We start from the raw sequence: 25273 nt of genomic DNA on the forward strand, positions 1-25273 counted from the left end.
GCCCATATCGCAAGCATTACTGACCTTGTTAGATGTAACGATGATACAAACGATCGTAAAAATTACTACTTTCAGAAAGGCCACGGCTGTTTTCTAATCAGTTTGTGGAGTTTCCTCTTGGAAGTCATAAGCATATCATTCAAGCATTAAAGCTAGGAAGTTACTGAAGAGAAGGAAGCGCTCATGTCCTCCCTGCATTTTTCACACAACAATGAGGAACTGACTGTCGTAAACGTTACGAACGTTTGTGTTGTAGTGTTAATGATCTCTGGAATGTCCTTCCTGGAATCTGTTTCTACCTTAAAGAACCTATACATAACTTTTGATTTTCCAATAACATTCATATGATTCCCAAGTGTGTTGCCGTCATGTTATTTTTAGCAGAATTTTTTTGCTAAATTCAATTTTCCAGTTAGGTTCCTTTAATCTCTCCTTACTTCCACAACCATTCCTAACTATTTCTTTCTACCTGCATCTCCTTCTTAATCTCTTTTCTTTCTGTGTTGTAATATAGTGGGTCCTTCCCATTCCTTACCATCTTTAAAGGTACATCCCTATTTTCACACTCTTCAAAAATTGCTTTCAACCCTTCCCATTAGGCCATTTACATTTTTATATACCATTTTCCACTGATCATAATTACTTTTTACAAACTTTCTTTGCATCGCATTTAATTTTAACTAAGGAAAGAAAACCCTTCGTGATCACTTATACCATCTATCACTTTGGTTTCTCTATCAAGTTCATCTGGTTTTATCAGCAGCACATCTAAAATATTTTTCCCTCTAGTTTGGTTCGGTCAATTTCTGATTCAGCTGTCCTTCCCATATACCATTTGTTGATCATGCTTTCTGTCATTCACATTACCTTACAAACTGATGTCTGGTAAACCAAGATCACTCACTACAATAACATTTCCTTCTGTGTCATTTCCCGCATAGCCAATTATTTAATCAAAAAATTCCTCTCAGTCAAAGAACCACCCTTGCCAGGTGTGTACACCCCAAAAACATCAAGTTGCCTGATATCTTTAGAGATAAATCTTGGATCTAAGATTTCATGTTTCTCATCCTTTATGTTTTATATCTTGTAAACACTTCATTCACTAGTATGAATACTTATCCATTCCGTTCCAATCCTGTCCCTACAATAAACATTCCAGTTCTGTGAGAACATTTCTGCATCCATAATATCACTTCTCAGCCATGATTTAACTCCTGTTACAATAAGTGGTAAATATATATCTACCTTTGCTTTCTCTTGTGCCTTACAATTTCCTAGAAAAATATTTTTATATCTTGCACATCTCACTGATGCTTTCAATTTGTAACAAGGTTGACTAATGCAGTGCACCTGGCCATCCCAGATTCTGAGAAATGACTGGTGCTATTGTGTAGAGATGAGGAACCATATTTCACAGACAAAGTGTTGGAAATCCCAGTTTTAAAGGAACAAATCTGTTAAGCCAACTTTAGCAAATAAAATATTTTCTATACGAAGGGAAATTCACCAGTTATTTTACTAGAGTCTGAAAAATGAAATGAACTGATCCAAATTTACAAAAATTGAGTAATTAACCTAGATATGTAGAAAAATGTTACATTTTTCATGTAATACTACTAAGAATATGTAAACACATGTACAATGAAACCCAAGTATAACCATATCAGAACCACAATTTGCCAACATTTTCCATTTTTAATTGTCTACAACTAAAGGAATGGAATATGTAGTTACATAAGAACTGGACCCCAGTGTTCATCTCATTAGTCCCCATTTCTATAAGGGCCATCTGAGGGGAGAACGCTATCTGCGATTTCTCCAAAATGAAGTACCACTGTTGTTGAAAAATGTGCCACTCCTCGACTGCTGCAGCATGTGGCTTCAACAAGATGGAGCTCCAGATGTTCTACAGAGCCATCCCCATACAACTTATCCTGATAAATGGATAGGAAGAGGAGGTCCACCAAATTGCCTGATCTTATGGCACTGGATTTTTTCCTGTGCGACCATGTAAAACAACTGGTGTATGCACAGGAGCCGGCCAATCCTGTCACTTTAGACAGTTCATCACTGTTATGTTAATCCGTTATGCAGGAAATTTGCAACATGCCAGACGGTCCTTACAACATCCTGCACAATTCTATATCGATCACAGAGGTCGTCACTTTGAGCTGGTGCTATGTTAAATGACACAGGTAACTGAAATCCTGTCGCATGTTTCCTAGCTTCTTCCAACTCAGCTTCATACCACATGTCATGACACCAATGGCCCTTTTCAGGAACAAATAAACAAATCAGTCTGTGAAAACTATTAAGTATGCAAACTTGCCTCATCCTAGGCAACTGGCGATGGAAAAAGAAAAAATTGCTTGTGTGGGATTTGAACCTCCATACCCTCGGGCACTGTCCACTATCCTATCACATCTCTGACCGGTCCCCTGCCAAGTTAGCTATTGCAAGGTTTGACATGCAGCAGGTAGTTTCCAGCCTATACAATATCTGTTCCTGGTCTGTGTGTGCACCTCCTGTTATAAGGTACATGATCTTCGTATCTGTGCTCATTTTATGAGGTTCATACGGGGTACCCATAATTAATTAATTGTGGCATTCACATTTCCTGCTTCTTTCTAGTTTGTAACCGCATGTCTCGTTATATTACCCAGGTTTAGGGAGAGGGACTGATGTGTTTCAGAGTTGGAAAAAAAAAAAAAAAGAACTACAGCAGAGTGCCTAAAAGTAAATCGCAAGGGGCAGGTAGACCACCTGGTATATTACTATGAATTCACAATACACTTCATATTAGGTTAAGAAGTGTATCGGTTATACTTACTAGACATGTTACATATTCTATGAGTGAGAAGTCTAAATTGTGATGTTATTGTGTATTTTTCTAATCAACACAATTAGTAAATTCATTTATCCTGTTGACTAACTCAAAATCTTCCATACTGTTGGACTGAAGCTAGCCAACTACAGATGAACAAAAATTCCTTTTGCTCTTGCTCAATCTGCCTGGCCGGCAAGTGCAGAGAGCTTATACTGCCAAGCTTGAATGCAAGAAGTCCCACTCACAGACACCACCCGTATGGAAATTAATTGAGTGGGGACATGGAGTGTGGTTTAGTCTCACTTACATAGTGGATTACATCCAAATAACATAGGAATAACTAGTGAGGGTAGAGTAGGAAAACTTATGAGTGTAGCCCAGGAGGTATTAATGATATGGTTTATAGTTGTGGCAAATGTTTCTTTACTAAGGAATAAGCAGGGTTTCAAACAGGAAGTGAGGGATATGGCAACATTTTCTCAGAGATAAATCATATAGTCACCTAAGTTAACGAATACAACAAAGTCGTCTGTTTAGCATAATCCTCATAAACAGTATGTTACAGTCCTAGTCTATGAAGCTTAGGAATTGTGCATCAGCCCAGAATGGTGTTATGAATCAGAGGTCCAAACATATACCGCAGGTTTGCCTACTTACTAGGAGTTCCAATGCCAGGTGAAGATGTCAGTAATGAGCGCTGACATGTTCATCTCTACAGCCAATACCAAAAGTAGTAGAGTTTCAAAACAGCATGGTGTTCATTAATATTTGAACAACATATAGGAGCAATAATAATAATAATAATAATAATAATAATAATAATAATAATAATAATAATAATAATAATAATAATAATGTCTGGCACCATGTCTAAATGATTAGCATATTGATTTTTGGTTCTAGGGGTCCTGGGCTTGACTCCTGGTCAAGACAGGAATTTGAACTTTCATTAGTAAATTCCTTTGGCTTGGGGGCTGGGAGTTTGTGTTGTCTTTAGCATTAGAATTCATCTTAGGTAGGGCCCTATCCTCACAGATCGTCTATGTAGCATTAAGTAATAAAAGACCTGCACCAGGTCTCTCCGGAGGCAACACAACATTATCATCATCATGCGGTCTCAGCTACCAAATTGCAGATGTTATGAAATGGTACCATCTTGCAGCCTGCCTACAAATTGTGACAATTCGATTGTGCCACCTTCTAGCAATGAAAGTGGAGTTCTACTGTATGTATTCTGTGGTTAAGGTAATTTAATCGAGAGTTGGCTACTACAGTTAAACGCACAACTATAGTACTCACCAGACTTCATTTAGGAATTAATAATAAGTAATATTTGTGTGTCTTCTCCTGGTTGCCCAATGCAGAGTTTTAACACGCCATCAACAATAACAAAGTGTGCCAAGATTTTTGACTGCTCTTCAAAAATTGACTACCTCAGTTGGGATTGAATCTATGAACTTGGGATCATGAGAAGGACACTATCACTGATCCACCAAGGAAGAATTGTGTATCACTAATGATGCGATTATCGCAGTGTGTTCTATACTAGTTCACTTATATTGGCTCTAACCCTATCAGACAATGCACCATCACATGATGTAAAGTGGATGATAATTGGTTAAATATTCCACCGTTAAGGATCAGTCCTTCAGGAATTTATTACTACTCATCTGTTGCAGTTGTTACGGTTGCCATAGAAGTTTGTAAGACAATCATGCAATCAATGCAGTGAGTTTGAACGAAGTTGTATTGCTGGCATGCAAGAGTGAAATACAGTAAAATTTGGTTCTATTGATTTTTAATTTTTAAGCCTGATATTAAAGTGCAAAACTGAAGTACATACAACATAAAATCCAGTATTAAATTTCCTTAAGGAGTCAGCTACTACAGTTAAACTCATAACTACAGTACTCACCAGACTTCATTTAGGAATAATAATAATAATAAGAAGCAATATTTGTGCCTCTTCTCCTGATTGCCCAATGCACACTTTGTAAATTATGTTTTATGTTCATAATTTGTGTTTCATTTTCCCTGCACCCTCCCTTGCCTGGTAGAACATATTCACAAATTTTTTGGACCATACAATAAACCGGAACAAACTGAGGTCACATGTCAGCTATCTTTATTCTATATTCATTTTCACATATCATTTTAAAGTTTTCTATTGAAGTTAAAACTTTTCTCTTTTGCTGTCATATTGAACCTCTAAGTGAGGCATTAACATGTTTACTGTATGTTAGAACGTGTGAGGCGCAAGTCAGACAATGGAGTGGGGAGCTTGCCTGCAACTGGACACCAACCTCCAACCCTGACTTATGAATGTTCAAGTGACAAATTTCTTAGAAAATCCTAAACCAAACTAAGGTATAAAATTACTTTATATATGAGGTAGACATGTACGAGGGCCATCCAGAAAGTAGTACCCCATTAGTGCCGCATGAAGCGTTGATGACTCGGGTAGCTGCTGGGCAAGGTCAGACCGCGTCAGTGGCTTGTCTACCTGTCTTGTGCGAGGCTGCATGACGCTAGCATTGCCTGTGTTGTGTCTGTGATCGCTTAAAATATTTAAACAAATTGAGAACCCCACCAGTTGTGAAGTGAGGGCTGTGATTAAATGTCTTAATGCACAAAATGTTCAACCTTGTGATATTCATCGCCAATTAACAGAGGTGTATGGAGACATTGTGATGGACGAGTCGTCTGTTCGGCGCTGGTGTCACAACTTCAACCTGGGGAGGGGGTATACACACAACGAGGAGTGTTCAGGGAGACCATCTGTCATTACAGACCAACTGCTGAGTGCAGTAGATAAATGCGTGAGGAACGATCGGCACATCACAAATGATGAACTATGTGAACATTTTCCTAATGTGTCTCGAACAATTGTTCATGAAATTGTCAAAGACTATCTGCATTATTCAAAAATCTGTGCAAGGTGGGTCCCTCACATGCTTACAGAGGAGCACAAAACCAAGCGTATGGCTGCAGCACTGACGTTTCTGGGATGTTATTCCGATGAAGGAGACTCTTTCCTGACTTGCATCATTACTGGGGACGAAACATGGGTTTGTTATGCATCACCTGAGAGTAAATGACAGTCAATGGAGTGGCATCATGCTCATTCACCAACCAAACCAAAAAAATTCAAGACAGTTCTGTCCACCAGGAAACTCATGGCAACCATTTTCTGGGATCGCAGAGATATACTGCTCATTGATTTTATGGCCTGTGGAGACACAATTAATGCTAATGCATATTGTGAAACATTAAAGAAATTACGGCAGGCAATACAAAATCGACGGCGAGGTCTACTGTCTACAGGCGTCATTCTCCTTCATGACAATGCCAGGCCTCATGCAGCTGCGATAACACAACAACTTTTGCAGCAATTCAAGTGGGAAACCTTCGACCACCCCCCGTATAGCCCGGACTTGCTCCCTTCGGATTTTCATCTCTTTACGAAGCTCAAAGACTTTCTGGCAGGGAAAAGATTTGACAGCAATGAAGAACTTAAATGAGCCGAGACCACGTATCTCAATACGCTGGCGGCGGAGAACTATGACGCTGGAATACAAAAACTCGTCCCACGTTATGACAAATGCCTAAATTTGCTTGGAGATTATGTGGAGAAGTAGTGTAAAGTATGCTCTTTCCAATAAAAATGTGTATATTTGTTAATATTTACTCCTGTGTCTTTATTGCACAAACGGGTGCCACTTTCCGGATGGCCTTCGTATATGTTTGTCATATTAAGCAAGGTCGAGAAACACTTTCCAAATGAAAAATAGTGTATGTTGGTCATACAGGATACCAGATGCTACAGATGAGGTGTCGCTTAAACCGATGTTGCTATAATAAAGTTCTATTTTTATGTTGTTTCAGAAAATTTCACGGTCAATGGAGTGCAGTTTGTAGTTATTGCAAAGGCTATTCAGAATAATGCACTCTATCATGGAAGGTAACAGAAATAGAGGGAGACCAAGAGGATGATGGTTAGTCTCAGTTTCTAATGATTTAAAGATAAGAGGCATAGAACTAAATGAAAACACAGAGCTAGTTACAAACAGAGGATTGTGGCAGCATTTAGCAAATTCACAGAGGTTTGCAAACTGAATGCTGAAATGTATAACAGTCTATAATGAAGATGTATGTATGTACATACGTTTGAGACAGTATAATGATGTACAAAGGAAGAAAATAACAGGTTTCATCAACAGTATAGGGTTGTTCAGTTCATGTATGCATGATGAGTATACTACAATGAAATAAATGATTCTTCAGTTGATAGTAGTGGTCACAAAACTGAAGTACATGACAAGATAGAAGCAAAACCTTCTATTCCACAGGCACCTCAATGTCCCGAGTATCCTAAAACTGAGAGGTATTAATTTTCTCTGACACTCAGTTCCTATCTGCCTGTCTTACATAAAACTCCTTAAGTCAAGTGGCAGGACAGAGAAGTATTAACAATACAAGTAATGGAAATTCTGAGTAATAAGGTAGCTTGTTCATAATCATTGAGTGGTGAAGAATAACACTACTCATAGAGCCATGCCTCCTTGACCCAGGTAGCAACAGTCAGTGGTGTGCACTGAACTCCATCCACCCCAGTGCTGCTAGGGTAAATAATTTTGTATTTACGTTTTCTTACTATTCCTTAAAATGCTTTTTATAAAGTTTAAAAACTGTGAATATCTAAGCCAAGCCAAGTACAGTTGTCTCGACAATCCGCTCGCACTACCGCAGTTCAGCTTCTCCAGCGAGCTGGGTTTCCATGCCGGCGTGAAAGGGAGCTACCCTAGCAAAATTTAAGTCGCTTGGTTGATGCATGTACTTGAAGCTTCCTTGTCTTGGGAGCAGGGCGGGGCTGTGGACCTTCCCCCAACAGCAATTTACGGTGACAGGCCAGCTAGCTTGGGTAAGGTATGTTGGTTTTAATACTTGACACTCAAAGTGTTCAGCGCCACACACTAGAGACTACAAGAAAAATATCAACATGTTAATAGTATTGCCACTTGCACATCATCCTGCTAATAAAAATAGAGCCAGTTTATGAAATCAATTGTAATATAGAAGAATATATTTTATTTTTGGGTTTCGGCATGTATAAAGTTTTTTTGAGCAATTCATTGATGGTAAGTGTAGAGTATGTTTTCCGATAGCCGCAGAAAAATATTTAGCCTGCCCAACATGAACACAGAGATAAGTGCAAAGTAAAAGAATTTTGTATTTGCTTGTCTGTGATGGTGGTATGTAGTGACTTTTTGTAATATTCCTTTTGGATTATAGGTGAAGTTTTCGTGAGTTCTGTACCATTCTTCATGAATATAACTGGTGTTATATGTGCGAGTATGTGGTTGAAAATATTCTTGAAAGACCTTTCACAGGTAGACCTTTCCATGAAAAATGCAGTCTTATAAAATGATAATATAGACTTTAGAGAGTGTAGTGGGGCTATAATTGCTTATATTTAAAAGAACATTTTTCTACCTGGGGTAACGAAGGTGTTCACCGCACGCCACTATCAGCAGCACTCTTGTGTATCAGAGAGCTGCATAATTTAGTATGTCCTCATTCAACTGAATAGTCATGTGGTATAGTTGATGATGGCAGAAAATTCCTCAAACAATTTGATCTGGATAAAAGCAGAACAGTTTAGTTTAATAAAAGATAAGTTCATAGTAAAAATATTTAAGCTCTTTAGGCTTTTTCAATTGTGAAATTAGCAGTGTTTCGCCCCAGTGTAGCAGCGGGCACAGTAATTCAAAACAAGCACATATGGCTGATATAAGATATTACAAAATTGCTATATACCAACTACAAATAATCTGAAATGAATTTAAAACTGCAGCCTGCAGTATTTAACAACAGGCGCATGAGAATGCAAAGTCCACAAGTTCAACAGAACTCGTCCCACCAATGTTTAAAACTGCAATTATTAGAACATTTAAAGAGCTCTACACAAATATTTTGCTCAGGTTGGTTGCTATATCATGCTCTACTAATACGCAGTGTATGTGTTACAGTCACGGTCGCTTCCTTCCAACTCCTAGCCCTTTCCTATCCCATCATCGCCATAAGACATATCGGTGTCGGTGCAACATAAAGCAACTTGGTAAAAAGAAAAACCCCAGTTCATTGCCTCATGCATAGCTTGTCATTAACACCAGGCAGAGCAAGATGACTGTCTGGGAGTGGTGTCGTAGACAGGAGGCATGGACTGATAACAAGTGCATAGAATCATGTTCAGCAATGAATCTCTGTTCAGCATTATCAAGAATTAGTTAAGGTGGAAGCCATTTCTTTTCAGTTTTGACTTACTTAATTTAAAACTGTTAGGTTCTACATTCTGTTGAAACTAATTTATCCTTTAAAAATAGAAAATATCTGAAAAAGAAACAACTTAATTAAAATAGAATGACATGTTTCGTTCTTGAAAGAACATCATCAGATTCTATCAAATAACACTTTTTATTATTTTTAATTTTAAAAAAATAACAAAAAAGAATAATTTTAACACTGAAGCTGTGAACTTAAATTATGAAATGACTAATATTTTTAAAAGTGTAAAACCATTTATGTTAAAATCTGTGTCCATTCTTCTGATAAACAGCCAAAATAGTCACTGGTGTTGTGCCAGCTTGATTGTTGACAGTTACTTTCTCTTATGTCATGATTCGGTAACATCATCGCGTTAGTGGAATTGTACTTATGATTTATGATCTTGATGTGAGACCTTTACTATTCTTATAATATTGTATTTTGAACAGTTTTTGAAATATTGGGTTGTTTAAGGAGTATTCAAAAAATAATCTATATATTTAAAACACTAGGCCGATTCTTATGATCACGAGTTTAAGAGAATGGCTGAACTGACTGACATAGGAAAGCATTCTGACGAAAGCTCTTGGCCTGTAGATTTGCAGATTGTATTTAAAGACAAACATTTCTTGCCATATATTTTTAAATTATTAAAGAAAATGTAGTAATCTGATTGACTGAAGCGCTCGCCAGTACTTTAAGGCTGCCTGAACACTGAGAGCAATGAGGCATTGCAAAATAGAGGATGTGGAAGGGGGTGTAAGAATGTGGAGTCAGTGGTCTTCCTGTTCAGATCTACTTCAGCTTCCTCAGCCTGTGCCGAGAAGAAGCTATTGAGCAAAATGTTATTGCCTTTCCTGCAGTTCTCCCTATATTTGCTAGCATGAAGTGATTTTGGATAAATTTAAAAGTTTCCTTCTCCATGTTGTGTCTCCCTACATTCGTTGGCTTGAGTGATTTTGGAGAAATTTTAATCTTTTTCCTCCTCATAATATTAACGCTCAGTTTTCGGGAGATAGTGGATTTGAACCCCACTGTCGGCAGCCCCGAAGATGGTTTTCCGTGGTTTCCCATTTTCACACCAGGCAAATGCTGGGGCTGTACCGTAATTAAGGCCATGGCTCCTTTCTTCCCACTCCTAGTCCCTTCCTCTCCCATCATCTCCATAAGACCTATCTGTGTCGGTGCGACGTAAAGCATCTTGTAAAAAAAAAACTGAATAATTTTAATACTTCTTCCATTCCGGTAGTTAGCAAAGCGAGTCAATCCTCCATGTCATACAAATGTGCTAATTTCCAATTTTGAATTGGCCAACATGGTACTCATAACAAACCAGGAAAGACTTTCAGTTATCAATGAAATCACTGACATGCTCCAACAAAACAACACAAATGATTTGTCAGTTGGAGGTATTAGGACAAGAATTGTCTCAGTGTATTCACCATGTGAGGGTGTAGATGAGGATGAACTTGACAAGTTTTATGAAGCATTGAGTGACATCATGGTCAGGGTCAACAGCAAGGATAGAATAGTGCTAATGGGCGATTTCGATGCGAGAGTTGGAAATAGAACTGAAGGATACAAAAGGGTGATTGGTAAATGTGGGGAAGATATGGAAGCTAATGGGAATGGGAAGCATTTGCTGGACTTCTGTGCTAGTATGGGTTTAGCAGTTACAAATACATTCTTCAAGCATAAGGCTATTCACCACTACATATGGGAGGCTAGGGGTATCAGATCCATAACAGATTATATCTTAACTGACTTCGAATTCAGGAAACCTGTTAGGAATGTACAAGTTTTCCAGGGATTTTTCGATGATACAGACCACTATCTGATCTGTAGTGAACTAAGTATCTCTAGGCCTAGGGTAGAGAAAGTGAAATCTGTCTGCAAACGAATAAGGGTAGAAAATCTCCAAGACGAGGGAATTAGACAGGAGTACATGGATATGATTAATGAGAAGTTTCAAACAGTAGACAGTAAGCAGGTTCAGGATATAGAAAGAGAATGGGTGGCATACAGGGATGCTGTAGTAGAAACAACAAGGGAATGCCTAGGAACAACTGTGTATAAAGATGGAAAAAGGCAAACATCTTGGTGGAATGACGAAGTGAGAACAGCTTGTAAATGTAAAAAGAAGGCTTATCAGAATTGGCTCCAAACAAGGGCTGAAGCAGACAGAGATTTGTACATAGATGAAAGAAGCAGAGCAAAACAAATAGTAGTTGAATCCAAAAAGAAGTCATGGGAAGATTTTGGTAATAACCTGGAAAGGCTAGGTCAAGCAGCAAGGAAACCTTTCTGGACAGTAATAAAGAATCTTAGGAAGGGAGGGAAAAAGGAAATGAACAGTGTTTTGAGTAATTCATGTGAACTCATAATAGATCCCAGGGAATCACTGGAGAGGTGGAGGGAATATTTTGAACATCTTCTCAACGTAAAAGGAAATCTTCCTGGTGGTGTTGCGAACAGCCAAGCTCATGGGGAGGAGGAAAATGATGTTGGTAAAATTACGCTTGAGGAAGTGGAAAGGATGGTAAATAAACTCCATTGTCATAAAGCAGCAGGAATAGATGAAGTTAGACCTGAAATGGTGAAGTATAGTGGGAAGGCAGGGATGAAATGGCTTCATATAGTAGTAAAATTAGCATGGAGTGTTGGTAAGGTACCTTCAGATTGGACAAAAGCAGTAATTGCACCTATCTATAAGCAAGGGAACAGGAAGGCTTGCAACAACTATAGAGGTATCACATTGATTAGTATACCAGGCAAAGTATTCACTAGCATCTTGGAAGGGAGGGTACGATCAATTGTTGAGAGGAAGTTGGATGAAAACCAGTGTGGTTTCAGACCACAGAGAGGCTGTCAAGATCAGATTTTCAGTATGTGCCAGGTAATTGAAAAATACTACGAGAGGAATAGGCAGTTGTGTTTATGTTTTGTAGATGTAGAGAAAGCATATGACAGTGTACCGAATGAAAAGATGTTCGCCATACTGGGGGACTATGGAATTAGGTGTAGATTATTAAAATCAATCAAAGGCATTTATGTTGACAATTGGGCTTCAGTGAGAATTGATAGTAGAATGAGTTCTTGATTCAGGGTACTTACAGGGTTAGACAACGCTGTAATCTTTCACCTTTGCTGTTCGTAGTTTACATGGATCATTTGCTGAAAAGTAAAATACGGCAGGGAAGGATTCAGTTAGGTGGAAATGTAGTAAGCAGTCTGGCCTATGCTGACAACGTGGTCTTAATGGCAGATTGTGCCGAAAGCCTGCAGTCTAATATCTTGGAACTTGAAAATAGGTGCAATGAGTATGGTATGAAAATTAGTCTTTCGAAGACTACATTGATGTCAGTAGGTAAGAAATTCAACAGAATTTAAAGTCGGATAGGTGATATAAAGGTAGAACAGGGTGATAATTTCAAGTATTTAGGTGGTGTGTTCTCCTAGAATGATAATATAGTAAGTGAGATTGAATCAAGGTGTAGTAAAGCTAATGCAGCGAGCTCACAGTTGCGATCAACAGTATTCTGTTAGAAGGAAGTCAGCTCCCAGACGAAACTATCTTTACATCGGTGTGTTTTCAGACCAATTTTGCCTTACGGGAGCGAAACCTGTGTGGACTCAGGATATCTTATTCATAAGTTAGAAGTAACAGACATGAACATAGCGAGAATAATTGCTGCTACAAACAGGTGGAAGCAATGGCTGTAGGGTACTCAGAATGAGGATATAAAGGCTAATTTAGGAATGAACTCGATGGATGAAGCTGTACGCATAAACTGGCTTTGGTGGTGGGGTCATGTGAGGCTAACGGAGGAGGATAGGTTACCTAGGAGAATAATGGACTCTGTTATGGAGGGTAAGAGGAGTAGAGATTGACAAAGATGACGACTCAGTTTCTAATGATTTAAAGATAAGAGGTATAGAACAAAATGAGGCCACAGCATTAGTTGCAAATAGAGGATTGTGGCAACGTTTCGTAAATTCACAGAGGCTTGCAGACTGAACGCTGAAAGGCATAACAGTCTATAATGATAATGTATGTATGTATGTATGTATGTATGTATGTATGTATGTATGTATGTATGTTAATTTAATTCCACACATGTTATTAGTGTTTTCATTTGTTTACATAAATGTAATATTTGAGCTTCTACTGAAGATGGCCTTTAGATAGGCTGAAACACGTATAGATATTATCCCATGTAATATAGATGGGTTTTTGTGTTGAAAAGGAGGGTAATATAAGACTTTTTTTATTTGTAAAGTGATAACCGTCAATACTATGGAATGAGATTTATAACATGCAACACTTCAAACTCCATTAAAAATTATGTAATTTATTATTTTGCCAATACTCATTAAACAACTACTAAAATATTTCTTAAATAGTTTATAATAATAATAATAATAATAATAATAATAATAATAATAATAATAATAATAATAATAATCATGTATCCAGATTAAAATTACAATTCCACTAAGATTGATTATATCACTGGAACATGTTGTAACATAAAGATACAGTGAACAAGCACGCTGGCAGAATGCCGGTGGCAGTGTATTGTGCAACAATGCCCTCCTATGTTGACCAGTGATGAGAGAATAGCCACATGAGCGGTACTTCATTAATATAAGTTTTAACATTTTGACAATTTATTAGAAGACACAGGACAAACGTTTTAACATAAATGGTTTAAAACTGTATAAATATTATTCAATTCATAATTTATTTTGAAATAATAAATTAAAAGTAAAAAAATTTAAAATGTGATTTGATAGAATCGGATGATGTTCTTTCATGAACGAAACATGTTCTTCTACTTTAATTAAGTTGTTTCTTTTGTAGGTTTAATTGTTGTCAAATGTTTTCGTTCTTCAGGTGTTTTCAAAAAAATAATTAAAAGTGAAAAATTAATTTTGAAAGACTGAAGAACCCAACGGTTATAGTTTATCAAGGATTACCACCATGTGCAAGAATGGCATGACTGTGGGGAGGGACACAATATCAATTGCATCATTTCTGTCACGTTGTGGAGAGCTGAAAGGTATGATTTCTAGGTCACCTCAGGTAGTGACTGGGGTGACCTTAATGGCACAGTGCTCTATCAGTGGCATTGTCACAGGTTACACTTCATGAAACAGGAAACTATTATAGCTTTTCACCAAAACAATGTTCATCTACATACAGCACATGTGTTTATATGGAAGTACAGCCAGCAACGTCCACCAATCTCTCTCCAATAAAACGTGTGGGACCAGCTCCCACACCAACTCCAAACCAATGTTGATCTGCCAGATATCAAGGGCCAGTTACAGGAGCTATGGGCTGTCTTGTCTCAGGAGAAGATAATAGAGCCGTACGACCCCCTTCCAAACCAATTTTTTTTGCATGGATCCAACACTCAAGCAGGTGGTGTATTCTACTGCCATGGAACCATTATTATACCTGTATTGCCAATCCCTTTATCCATTTGATCTGATGTTGCAACCATTGCAACAGAGTTGTATGACCTTTCAATATATGCAATTTCATTTCCACCACTCCTCCGTAGGTGCTTAATTTCCTTTGTCAATGGATGTTAAATTCACAATGAGTTAATGATAGCTAAATAATTTCTTGGTATTAGGATATTATGTACAAATACATGTTTAGTGACGACAATACGGAACCAAAATGAAATGTTTAATACGTAATTAGGATATTAGTCAGGAGTGTGAAACTCCCTGCATGACAGCACGTTACAACTAATATTGTAGGCCTAAGGAGAATACAGGATCACAGAGTTAAAACTTCAAATGAATTTCATTCTACAATTAATCACATGCCGGAAGTATGGAGGGATACATGCAGAATTATAAGCAGAGACACTGGCACTAGAAGTCAAGGCATTATGAGTTAATCTTACATAATAAATGTTCTACACAAACTGAGAGAAGAAAAGTAGAAAAGGTCAAAGATAATCAGTAAATGCTCACAAAGAAATCATAACTATACTCCAGTCTCTGAAACCATTTATGACGATCAAAACCTATATAAGTTTGGGGAATGGCAGATACTGTTCAAAGTATTGTCAAGCATATTCACAGTGACCCTGTCTCCATAAAGAGCACATTTAACATCAAAGAACTGAATTTATCTTTCCTATGAGTCAATCACCTTAACAGAGCATGTTAATGATTTTGTTCGGATAGCAGGACTTTCGAGTTCTAGTCCCGAATTTTCAACTCTTTCATCTTAGATAATAAGAGACTGTTCCAGTCAAAGTGTTCAGATAAAAAAATGTGATGACAGACCCACATATTCTTCTGGCAATAACAAATGAATAACTGTGAAATGAGAAGAGCCTCCATGGTTCAGACGGCAGCGCGTCGGCCTCTCACCGCTGGATACTGTGGTTCAAATCCCGGTCACTCCATGTGAGATTTGTGCTGGACAAAGTGGAGGCGGGACAGGTTTTTCTCCGGGTACTCCGGTTTTCCCTGTCATCTTTCATTCCAGCAACACTCTCCACTCTCATTTCATAGCATCTATCAGTCATTAATAAATCACTTTGGGAGTGGCGACCCCATTGTACTAATAGCCTATATCTGCTTCATTCATTCCATCTCTGACCCGGTCAATGACTGGAAAACAGGTTGTAGGTTTTCATTTTTTCATTCAACTGTGAAATGGAAGTGAAAGGAAAGTTGAGAAAAACTGTCAAGTCTCTGCTGCAATCTAGCTCACCCCTTTAACCTGGGACTCGAGTGTTGAAAAGCTGATTTCTAAATTTTTGGGGCATAAAGCCACAGGGAGATTAATGGTAATTATATTTCAGACTAGCAAGATACCCGTGCTTCGCTATGGTATTATACTGAAATTTATATTTGAATGCTTATTGTTTTATATATAATCCGCCGAAATTCGCGATCTGACTCTTTTTCTGAGAGAATCCGCCAAAATTCGCGATCTGACTCGTTTTCTAATAGATTACGGCAAGTTTTCTCCCATTTTTCAATCTTTCTTTCCTGGGCTAGGTCCAAGTATTCCACCCGGTCACTTGGGTCCCTAAATCTTTGCCATCTTTTCCTATAAGCATTTTTAATATGGAACAAATCCTTCAGGAGATCAGTCGTGGTGTCGTCTTGGGTGCCTTGGTGGTACTGAACCCGCGACCGGACTGCATTCTCAGTCATTACCCGTCCAGGATCCGTTTCCAGCGCAGTCCGCACATTTGACGACGGTCCAGAACATTATTATTATTATTATTATTATTATTATTATTGTTATTATTATTATTATAGATGTTCTGGACCCTACAGCAAGATGCAAGACCGCTACTTGGCGGTAAATTACATCTGCTGCCATTGTCATTGTTGAGAATGTGACCAGCACCATTGTCGCGCGTAAGCAAGTGTGCGGGATTTCTGGCCATACGAATAACATACTTCCGTGCATTATTGGCCTTATTATAGAGGTGAAAAATTGGACGGTCAATCTCATTCCTATAGTTTATTTCAAATGTGTTTAAATTTTTATTTATATGCCAGGAGAATCTACTGTAATCTGAGAACGTTCTCCGAAGGGAAAGGTGGCTCTTGAAAACGAACCCAGGAATAAAAATGATCGGTTTATGATCAGAATAAGTTCATCGAAAATCTACAGCCTGTTTCCAGTCATTCGACAGGGTCAGGAATGGAATGAATAAAGCCCCCATCTAGCAGCGACAATAGGAATTGTGACGGCAGCCGAAACCTGTCGCATTCCTCTGGGGCAATGATTAATGGATGACAAATGAAATGAAATTATATTGGACAGTATTGCTGGAATGAATGATGACAGGGAAAACCAGAGTATCCGGAGAAAAACCTCTCCCACCTCCGTTTTGTCCAGCACGAATGTCACATGGTGAGACCGGGATTTGAACCACGGAACCCAGCTGTGAGAGGCCGGCGCCCTGCCGCCTGAGCAACGGAGGCTCCTTATAAATACATTATGAACAGTAAAATCAATTGGTCTCAACTCCTTTTACACCCCACCGCCGTTAAGTTTATTTACCACCCACCCCCCAAACTAAAAGAAGGCGTGTTTCTTTATGTTTAAAGGAGATTCCAAACAACATTGTTTACGTCTATTACCTTCAGTTTTGAGATTAAAATAATTCACATTTTTCACTTTCACACCCCCCCTTCCCCAAGTGAATTTTCCGGCAAAAAAATACTTGTTTCTTTAATAGTAAAGGATCTTCTAAATACCAATTATCACGACTGTAACTTCTTCAGTTTTTGATTTATGTGACCTCATGAAAGGAATTCAACTCTTTTCACTCCCCCCCCCCCAAGATGATTTCCCCCCAAAACGTTTTTCTTTGTTTTTAAAAGAGATCCAAATACCAATTTTCACGTCTGTAACTACTTTAGTTTTTATTGGATGTAAGTATTCGCATACAATTAAGTCAATTAATTTTTCAATTCTTTCACCTCCCCCCCCCCCCCATTCATTGGATTTTCCGAGAATTAGTACTTCTTTACTTTTAAAGCAGATTCCAGATATCAAATTTCACGTCTGTAACATCTTTATTTTTGAGATAACAGTAGCCTCATTAAAAGAATTCAACACCTTTTTCAGTCAATTTTCCTACCCCCCCCCCCCCCCAACCACCACCACCCACTCAAGTGTTATTTCCGAAAACTAAAAATACATGTTTCCTTATTTTTACAGAGATAAAAATACCATTTTTCACTTCTGTAACATGTTAAGTTTCTTGAGATATACTGTATAAATTCTCATTTTAATATTTCACCTCCTTTTTAGTTCCCCTTAAGAGGAGTTTCCAAAAACAAATCGCCTATGTTTCTTTACATTTACAGGAGATTCCAAATATCACTTTTTACCTCTGTAACATTCTAGGTTTCTCAGATATTCTGTAGATATTGTCTTTCAAAAAATTCACCCAAATATGTCACTCCTGTTTAACCGCCATTAATTGGATTTTCCAAAAACAAAAAAATACGTGTTTCTTTATTTTTAAAGGAGATCCCATATACAAATTTTCAGTTATGTAATATCTTCAGTTTCTGAGATATATGTATCCTCATTAAAGGCATTCAACCCATTATTCACCCTTTTACACCCCTCCTATTGGGATTTTCCGAAAACAAAATATACATGCTTCTTTATTTTTAAAGGAGATTCAAAATACCAATTTTCACATCTGTAAACCTTTAAAATTTTAAGATGTAGATACACTCATTTTAAAAATTCACCCCCCTTTTCACCCCCCATTATTTGGATTTTCCAAAAACAAAAAATACCTGTTTCTTTATTTTTAAAGGAGATCCAAAACACCAATTTTCAGGTCTGTAATATCTTCAGTTTCTGAGATATAAGTATCCTCATTAAATGCATTCAACACATTTTTCATCCCTTTCCACCTTTCCTGTTGGGATTTTCCGAAAACAAAAAAATACGTGTTTCTCTATTTTTAATGAAGATTCTAAATACCAATTTTTACATTGTAAACTTTCAAAGTTTTGAGATATAGATACATTGATTTTAAAAATTCATCCCCGTTTTCATCCTCCCATTAATTGGATTTTCCAAAAACAAAAAAAATACGTGTTTCTTTGTTTTTAAAAGAGATCAAAAGTACCAATTTTCAGGTCTGTAATACCTTCAGTTTCTGAGATATAAATACCGGTATCCTGATTAAGGGCATTCAACCCTTTTTTCACCCTTTTTCACCCGTCCTATTGGGATTTTCTGAAAACAAAAAAATACGTGTTTCCTTATTTTTAAAGAAGATTCTAAATACCAATTTTTACATTTGTAAACTTTTAAAGTTTTGAGATATAGATACACTCATTTTAAAATTTCACCCCCCTTATCACCCCCTTAGCGACGGAATATCCAAAAATCCTCTCTTAGCGGGCACCTACATCTTAATATGAATGTATCCCCAAAATTTCATTTCATTATGTCCAGTAGTTTTGGCTCGGCGATGATGAATCAGTCAGTCAGTCAGTCAGTCAGTCAGTCAGTCAGTCAGTCAGTCAGTCAGTCAGTCAGGACAAGCTACTTTATATATATATATAGATTAGAATTCATTCATTCTGGTTTAGCAGTTACTGGTACTGGTGCAAACTGTGTTCAAATGACTCCAATAAATTAGTCAGACCAGGTCAAAATTTTGATACTGGCAGATGGACTGGAGCAGGGCTAATCTAGATTCTTGCAGGCAATTGGAATATTTCCTGATATAGAGCACCAATTGTCAAGAAGCTGGAAAAAACAGTATCTTAACCATGCTCCTCATGCAATATGTACAAATTATATTACATAGCAATTACTTTAGTGATAAAAGTTTGCAAATGCTGTACAGATACACTGATAGAAATAAACTAATGATCTTATAATGAGTAATGAATTATCGAACTGATACCTGCTTCACTTCAAAATCGTAATAAACTTAATAAGTCAGATAATTAAAACTAAATCCATGCAAGAAAGAAAGGAAAAGACTGTTAAAACACAAGGAAAGAAAACCATACATATCATGATAAAGATATAATTAGTCAAACAATATAACAGTGTTAACACGTTTCCTGATCTGAATTTTATAGAAATGATTTCTTACCTGTTAACAGCAGTACAGTAACAAAACTTAATAACTCCAAATGAACTAGGAATGGAGAGCAGGCTAAATTTGGAAAAGGATATTTTTCTGGGTATTAAGAAGCTTTGGAAACAATGGATGGAGGTATATAACAGTCACCTAGCAAGAAGAATTAAATGAAAATTTTAAAGCTTTTATTTACAAGAAGTGCTACAAAGAAGTTGTGCAGAAAAGTGCTACATTGCAAAGAAAAATCAGTAAAAAATATAGAGCAACTAATATATGAAGCAACATGATTTATGATTTCAATTTTACATTGGATAATAAATTTGACATAAAAATAATGGTTTGCCTATTGAAAAGAAAATACAGATTTTGATGCAATTTTTATAAAGACCAATGACAACATTACAAAGCCCGTCACCAAATAATTTGTTTTGTATCGTGCAATACCCATTCTTTCTACAAACCATGTATTTAGCCAACGTGCAACCACCACCAGAGAAGTGCAATGAAATCTCAAAAATGCATTGAATGAAAAAAAGCTTCACATAAAAAAAAACGTACAAAAGAACATACAAATGCTGATTGCATGATTTCCTCCAATAAAATTGCATTGAGTTACTCCTAAAAGAGAAAATGAACTGCCAAATGAGCCAAAACAATTGATTTTCATATCTAAGCCTATGAAAGTACATCAGTTCTCTGTATGAAATTAAAAATTACAATTTGAGCATCATACTCTAGTTGCCAGATATCCATATGAAATGAGATATGTTTTCCAATGAATGGAAGACATTATTTTTGAGAACCTCTAAATAAAATAAAAAAGAACCCCCACCCTTCTGATCTCCCAATATAGGGATTATATTACAAAATTTAACAAATTACAATCAATTTAAGAAGCATAAAAATTCGGGCTAAATCTGACCAACAAGTGACTAGGACCAATAATCACATTAACAACACCGATACTCTTCACAGTGTGCCCCTTTCCTGTAACCTCTGCAAGCAGACAAAGCATGACAGGAATCTTTACTTGCATAATGAGCGTCTCTCACCTGGAACTTGTAATGATCCCGATGTTCCAATGGTTCCTAACATATTCGTTGCAGTGCAGGTGTAAATGCCAGCATCCTCTGAAAATTAAAGATGATTATAAAACCAAATTGGTGAGAATAGTTTACAAAAAGGGTAATTATCAATGTAGCATCTACAAATAAAGGTAACTAATCACTGGTTTCATCAGCTCATCCACCATAGAATTATAAAAATCTCGTGCTCAGAAAAATACATGAAGAAATGTTGGTAATAGTACTGTTATTAACCTGTAAAGATCTTCTAAATATTGTCATTAGCTTTAAAATGTATTTGATATATTAAAATGAAATATTCATCCCACCTTACCGATACTATATACTGCCTAGCAATTTCTTCAGTTAGTAGTACATGTTTCATTTTTATATGAACATCATCAGCTACAAGCGTTCTTACTTAGGTGAAAACAATAAAAATGTACTGTACTAAGACATATCTTTTCTAAAATTGACTAAAAACATGCATAAAAACTTAAAAACTATTGGTTTTTAAGGTAATGATGTAATGAGCTTAAGAGGAGGTAGGAAGGGAGGGGTGGAGGGGTTTGGTTGTGAGATAATACTTTTTTGTTAGTGGCTTTACGTCACAGTGACACAGATAGTTCTTATGGCGATGACGGGGTAGGAAAGGCTTAGGAGTTGGAAGGAAGCGGCCGTAGCCTTAATTAGGGTACAGCCCCAGCATTTGCCTGGTGTGAAAATGGGATACCACGGAAAAACAACTTCAGGTCTGCCGACAGTGGGATTTGAACCCACTATCTTGCGGATGCAAGCTCACAGCACCCCTAAAACGCACGGCCATCTCGCCCAGTGAATTAAATGTGTTAGCATCTACCGACTTTAGATGCTTTTATATAAAAACTGTAACAGTTTGTCATAATGATCATCAAAACGTTCTTTGTAAAAACTTGTGTTCCTTAATTACTACAGATCAAAGAGTTATATTTTCTAACTGCACTGTGTTGTTGAGAATCTTTTGAATAATCCTTCAAATTAGTGACTTAGTATAACAAAATTCGATTTTTAATGATTAATAAGGAGTCCTGAAGTATTGCTGGCCTTGGAGCAGTCTCACTGCTGTCGATACGGCTTTGGGTCTTGTAAAGCAAAGCTATGCCTTAGTACAGTTTTATTGTTTTCACCTACGCAAGGACATTTGTAGCTGATGATGTTTGTATAAAAACAAAACATGTACTACTAACTGAAGAAATTGCTCAAGGCAATAAATATATAGTATCGATAAGGTGGAATAAATATTTAATTTCAACTTATTAACCCTCTCCAGGCCGATGATTCCAATTGGAATCACTAACTTTCATACTTCCTGTGATTTGACTAAGTAACTCTTTGCCAGATATATTTTATTCCTTGGAAGCTTTGGCTTCATGTGTAGAGATGTGTCAAGCTGTCAGAATGATCTGCACAAGCATTTGTGTATAATAGCAGTGAATGTTGTGCTCTGTCAAGGTAATGTACAGCTTGTTGTTTTGTGATATTCAACACTTCTTCTATCAATAATATATTATCTCTACAAAGCTAGAAAAATATTTATATATGATTTGCAGCTTCATTTTTATGAACATCTTATTTGACCATTATATAAAAAAGGGGATGATATAGTGATCAAAGAATTTATGATTCCAACTGGAATCAATGGGCTTTTCTGGTGTGTGGTATTCTAGATGATGTACATGTAGTGTTGTCAAATTCAACGACTTCCTTCTATCATAATAGACTGAGAGTTGTGTTTTCTGTATTGGATGTGTTCTGTCGGTGCATGGATTCTTTACAGGAGACATTGCAAGCAAAATAATGTAAAAAGATCATGTCACTCCTGGCATTCAAGGCTTCTATAGCATCTGCATTGATGAGTGCTGGAAAAATTGTATCAAAGGAAAGAGGGCATCCTTTTTCAGATTGGGTATCTTCACCTGCTCCGAAACTTCCATTAGTGGACACACGCTTTGATCAGATAGGTCACTGGCCTGAATACTCGAAGCAAAAGAGCAGCTGTAAGCTGTTTATCCAGTCCTATTCAAGGTTCCAATGCTCAAAACCTTGCGTTGCTCTCTGTTGTTCATAAAAAAAAGTTTTGAAGACTTCCATATGAAAAAATGAACTTCCAGCACATTGTGAATATGGTCAAGAAGTGACAAGTTACGCTTCATTTCTAAATTGTGTGTGCTCAGGTGACATGTCCAAATAATGTTGTACACTGAGTATTGCACAATGCAACTGATATTCACAATTTAACATTACCCCCACTCTTCATAACATACTATGGTACGCTATTATATGTTTGGAACATGTGGAAGCGACCCACAGTGCCTCACATGCACAGAAGCTGGCGTAAGATAATAGTAGTACTGACCAAGGGACTGTTTCTACAGCACGATACTGAATCAATGATGCTTGCAGTCGAAAGGAGTCCAAAATCCAAGTCATCGGCCCCTCATAATGGTACTTACCGCTAGAAAAGTAGAACCATGGTATTTATCATGTTGCGGTACTAATCAAGAGTAGCGTAGACTCGTGGTATTCCACACATTATGGTACTACTCACAGGCAATGAAATTCGCACACGTATTACAGACCTACCGTGTTTCGCACATTGTGGTGCCATTGACAGGCAACACAAACCTATGGTGTTCATCACCTAAGTGTACTAACCACAGGGACTCGTACTATCCCGTGGTGTTCCTCATATAGTGGGTACTAATAGTAGGCAAGCCAGAACCATGGGTTCCATCATCCCATTGTGTGGCTCATATAGTGCTACTAATCACAGGTACTGTAAAAGCCGTTGCGCTCTCATTTGCTACTATCACAAACCTATTTGGTACCTAATATAGTGGTACTACGCACAAGGAAAAGCGACCCATGGTATTCCCCATGGGGTTGTACTAATCACAAGGAGTTTCATAGTTCTAATATAATCATCCCTTGGTTGCTCCTTTTAGTTGCCTCTTACAACTAGCATCCCCCACCCACAGGAGTTTGTGTGTTTGGTCTGTGAGAGGTATTTTATTTCCCTCAAGTCTGCCTGCAAGCCGGTTAGGACCCCTCTATCCGGCACCTGGGACGCACCACGTGGGAGTATCACCTCTCCCCCTGCTACGCTGGCGTAGTAGGTCCATCGAATCATGTGTTGGATGTACATTTGCTTTATTAAGATATGTTGAATGGTGTTCCTAACAGATATAAGCCTATTAGGAGGAACAGTTTTCAAAATCTATCAGAGGAACAACCATGTATCATAACTGAAAAGGTTATTTTTCTGTCAACTGTCAAGTTGCTTGCTAGTTCTCATGGTCAAGTAGGCAATACTATAAAATTCTCCTGTATTTTTCCTCCATATACTTCTTTTTCTTTTATTCACACTCCATCAGTCTTCTTGCATTTTATAATGCTTTCATATTTAGAGACTAAGTAAAAAGGTACCTAATGATTTTCCAAAATTATAAATTTGTGCCTTTGTTCTTTCGTTAACCTCTTCCATTGTTCTGATCATAGCTATCAGGCCTATCATGAAAGACTAAAACCAGTTAGCACAGAACTATTGAAGAAAAAAATTACCATACAAAATAGTGGGTTCCTAAACTTTTAACTTCAGTCACTGCTTTTTAAATTGGTACTGTAGTTTCCAGCAAAGGTGGTTCATTAATTCTCTGCCGAAATGGCTGGGTGAAATGCAGGGGCGGTGCATGGTATTGTTGAGGTACTGCACAATTCCCAATAATTTTACACTTCATTTGTAGTCAAAAACATATCAGATGTAAGGCCTTTCAGGCGCTCGCTCTATTTACCAGCGTTTTGTCTTAGGTCTGACACTAGACTCATCAGAGTGTGATGTGTCAGACCCTACCCACTGACGCTGGAGTGTATGCAGGTGAACCCATCAGAAGCCCCTACAAGAGGCACAGTCTGATAACTGCATACGGGAGATAAATCTCCACAATTGAACCATGCTCGCCTAGCAATTCCGATTTCTTCTGATTGTTTAGTTTAACAAACCAAACATATACTATGAAATATGTTAAAATCAACTATCTTTGGTTGTTTGATGTTCATATGCTTTGTAACGGGCCAATAAACGCTGCCGGCTTTGAATCAAACTAAGGGGGTTTGCTTTCCTACGGCAACTTCCAAGCGGACAATGCTGTGCAATGCAGTTTCAGAAGAGATGAGCCTAAGCCTGTATAGCATGAGGTAGCACGCTTGCCAGTATCAGTGCTTGGGTGTTGCACAAGACCGACAAGCCCCTGTCGAGAAAAAAATCCATGTACAGAGTGTTAGGGGTATACATCCAGATATTTTGCTAGTCTGTAAGGAAAAATACATCTCAGAATATATGCTATGTACTTTTCACCTTGTCCTTTTAGTTTTCCCATAACTGAGCCAAATATTTC

At 37.5% G+C, this 25273-nt stretch overlaps 1 protein-coding gene across 2 annotated transcripts in view; it reads right to left on the reverse strand.

The window, feature by feature from the left end:
• Nucleotides 1-19944: 19944 nt before the first annotated feature.
• LOC136863973 (titin) overlaps nt 19945-25273 on the reverse strand; it is a 982878-nt gene continuing 977549 nt past the window's right edge. For both annotated transcript variants that reach the window (XM_067140442.2, XM_067140441.2), the window contains one exon: nt 19945-20906. In XM_067140442.2, coding sequence (XP_066996543.2) covers nt 20803-20906 — 104 coding nt within the window. In that variant the 3' untranslated portion in view covers nt 19945-20802. The remainder of the gene's footprint in view (nt 20907-25273) is intronic.

The sequence above is a fragment of the Anabrus simplex genome, chromosome 2 (genome assembly GCF_040414725.1).
Source record: "Anabrus simplex isolate iqAnaSimp1 chromosome 2, ASM4041472v1, whole genome shotgun sequence".
In the NCBI taxonomy this organism is placed as follows: Eukaryota; Metazoa; Arthropoda; class Insecta; order Orthoptera; family Tettigoniidae; genus Anabrus; species Anabrus simplex.